The following is a 3,060-nucleotide window of genomic DNA, read 5'->3' on the forward strand; positions in this document are numbered from 1 at the left end:
CTCGATCTCCTGACCTTGTGATCCGCCCGCCTCGGCCTCCCAAAGTGCTGGGATTACAGGCTTGAGCCACCGCGCCCGGCAACAAAAAGATTTTAACAAATGTAGTGACCAGTGCAGTCTGTTAGTCTGGGACTCAACTGCAGGGAGAGGCTGGATTCTCCAACTGTATTCATTTTGTGATCTGACAGTTCAAAGGATGCCTGGATTTCTAAACTAATGGCTCTTTTGGGTGCCTGAATGAAAATGATGTTGAAAAGAAGTCCTAGCTGCATCCAGAACCCCACTCACAGGCACTTGACAGGTTTTGCCCATGACTGCCATGGGTGGGACAGGATGGACCAGGAAGGTGGATACCACCAGTCCATCTCACCTCTTTCACTTTGGAATCATCTTGTAAAACCTCCAAAGGACATAGAAAGTTCCAAAGACTCACAGGAAAACACAACTACTGGATATCGCCCAGTGGGACTAAAGGATCCCATTTAGACCCATTACATCACGGATATCCCCTGACTCTGAGATTCAGGCCAGGCATCTGGCCTTGGTTAGAAGCTGTGCAGAAGAGTGAAGCAGCTGGGCTGACTGCTACTGTTTGAAAGGCCAGATTCCAGGGGTGGCCCTTGGCTGGCATCTGGAAACTCGGAACTCAGGAGGGCTCCTGCCACCCCACAGTTCACCGTGCCTGGACTGTGCAAACAACATGGGTTCTGCTCAACAGCTGCTTTCCTTCTGGGAGTCTGGAATTTTGGTACGTGCTACACAAAGAATGCTGAAGTGATCAGTCCCCAATAAAACCTTTGGGCACCGAGTCTTTAATGAACTTCCCTGGTGTCACATGTGTTGTCACAACTTGCTGCGAGTTGCACCCAGCACCCTGTGCAACTCTGCTGGGAGGGGCTTCTGGAGGCTTGTGCCTGGTTTCCTCCCGACTTCACCCCATGAGCCATTTGCTCTGCATCCTTTTGCTGTCATTAGTCTCAGCCCTGAGCGTGACTATATGCTGAGTCTGGTTGAGTCCTAGCAGTCATTAAACCTAAGGGTGGGTCTTAAGAGACATTTGCCACAGAGGCGGTTTGAGATTTAAATGTTTGATAGGTCACAGTACTTACAACAATGTCCTCCTCAGTGACCCGAGGGTGCAGATTATTCACAGTCATCTTGGTGCCTTCCAATGGGCTGAGAACAGGCTGCCACAGACAAGAGCATTACCAGAAGCTGGATAGCTGATAAGCATTCCCACAACAGAAATTCCACCAGGCACGTGACTAGGAAGGCCCAGAGGAAAGCTCCATGGAGAGTTACCACAGCTGGGCCCCCTGAACTTCAGTGTCCACTACACCCCCCACCACTCTATGCTAAAAGCATGGACCCTTTTCCATCTCCCAAATACACAAGCCTCTCAGACCCTGAGCCTCTACCTGGAAGGCTGCTCATGCTTCCAGACCCACTCAGCTAAAAGAGCCCTTTTTCCCAGATTTCCCAACTGGAATGAGATGCTCTGTCCTCAGCACTCCTAACAGCTTTCTTCTGGGAGAGTCTAACATATCACCAGATAGCGTACCCTCTCAGCAGGTCTGCCGTCCCCAGTAGCCTGCAAGGTCTTCGAGAGTAAGAGTCCCTAGGTCTTGGTTTGCTCATCTGTAGAATGGGGGTGGCAATGCCCACCTCACAAAATCATTGTGGGGACACAATGAGATACATATAAGCATACAGCCCTCCTGACCCCAACTGCTGTGGTCACCACTGTCACCTCACCTCAGCAGGTGGCAGCTCTTTGGGGGGTTCTTCCTTGTTCACCAGTGTCCGGGACATGTTGGTCAAGGCTTTTGTTCGAACAGAGGAAGGGAGAGCAGGAGCTGTGTACGCGTCATTCTGAACCACTTTGGTAAGAGGGAGGGCCTTGGACATGGAAAGCTTGGAACTACTTAGCCCAGCCTAAACAAAGAGACAGAAAAGAATCTGAGAAGCCAGACCTGGAATGTTCTGAAGAAGCCCCAAGGGGCTGACAACTTGCTGAGAGCATGAACCCTCTACGCCTCCCAGCTCTCCAATTCTATTAGAGGTCTGGAGGCAAAAAAGCTGCCGGCTACCAGTGACATCCCATAGTGAAGGGGCAGGGGAAGGAAAAAAAAACACAGCCTGAGCGCGCACTCACAGAAGCCACTCTCCACAGTGCTAGAAGCTCTTGGCAGGAAGCTTCCATACAGCCCTGACCTGGAAAATTACCTAGGAGCCACAGCCTCACTCATACCACTTAGACTTCCTAAAAATTCTACAATATGAGGCTGGTCAGAAGGCCAAAAGCTCGGCCAGGCATAGTGGATCACACCTGTCATCCCAGCACTTTGGGAGGCTGAGGTGAGAGGATTGCTTGAGGCCAGAAGTTCAAGACCAACCTGGGCAACACAGTGAAACCTCATCTCTAAAAAAAATGTAAAAGAGCCACTCTGCCTATGGAGTAGCCACGATTTTATTCCTTTGTTTTCTTAATAAAGCTGCTTTTGCTTAAAAAAAAAAAAAAATTAAAAGGCCAAAAGGTTGAGGCCAAGTTCATTCCCAGATATGCTTCTATCACAGTGTGCTGATCACCACGCTTAAGAAGGCCCAGAACTCAGCTTTCTGGTTCCTCTTCTGGCCATCCAGAGGAACCACACACAGCCTTGGCCTCATCAGCTCCTGGACAGTCAGGGACATGCGGGCATTCGGCAGTGCAGATCACCAAAAATAGCCCCCCCATCTGGATATGGTCGCTTGGAAACAAAACTCCCCTGTATTAATGTGTCTGAGGAAAAAGGCGCATAAAGCAGAACCCTGTAGATTGAGGGCAGTGTTTAAAGGCACTGACCCAGGGAGAAGGGAGGAACGCAGCAGCCAGAATAGCAGATCAGAGCATGGGCGGGGGCAATTCATCACCTTCTCCAAGTCTGGGTGAAGCAGTGTCATCCCCAGGCTGGATTCCACATTCCTCAAGCGGCTTTCTGAGTCTCCAGAGCCAGGACAGCACAGTGACTACACACAGGGCCCTGAGAACCAGACTGCTCAGGCTCCATTCCTAACCTA

At 50.5% G+C, this 3,060-nt stretch overlaps 1 protein-coding gene across 3 annotated transcripts in view; it reads right to left on the reverse strand.

Annotated features, from left to right (window-relative positions):
* POLDIP3 (polymerase (DNA-directed), delta interacting protein 3) overlaps positions 1 to 3,060 on the reverse strand; it is a 38,402-nt gene that overhangs the window by 16,928 nt on the left and 18,414 nt on the right. For all 3 annotated transcript variants that reach the window (XM_011945125.1, XM_011945126.1, XM_011945124.1), the window contains 2 exons: positions 1,756 to 1,935; positions 1,110 to 1,187 (listed from right to left, as the gene is read on the reverse strand). In XM_011945125.1, the coding sequence (XP_011800515.1) occupies positions 1,110 to 1,187; positions 1,756 to 1,935 (258 nt within the window). The remainder of the gene's footprint in view (positions 1 to 1,109; positions 1,188 to 1,755; positions 1,936 to 3,060) is intronic.

Source organism: Colobus angolensis, unplaced genomic scaffold (assembly GCF_000951035.1).
Source record: "Colobus angolensis palliatus isolate OR3802 unplaced genomic scaffold, Cang.pa_1.0 Scaffold239, whole genome shotgun sequence".
NCBI lineage: Eukaryota > Metazoa > Chordata > Mammalia > Primates > Cercopithecidae > Colobus > Colobus angolensis.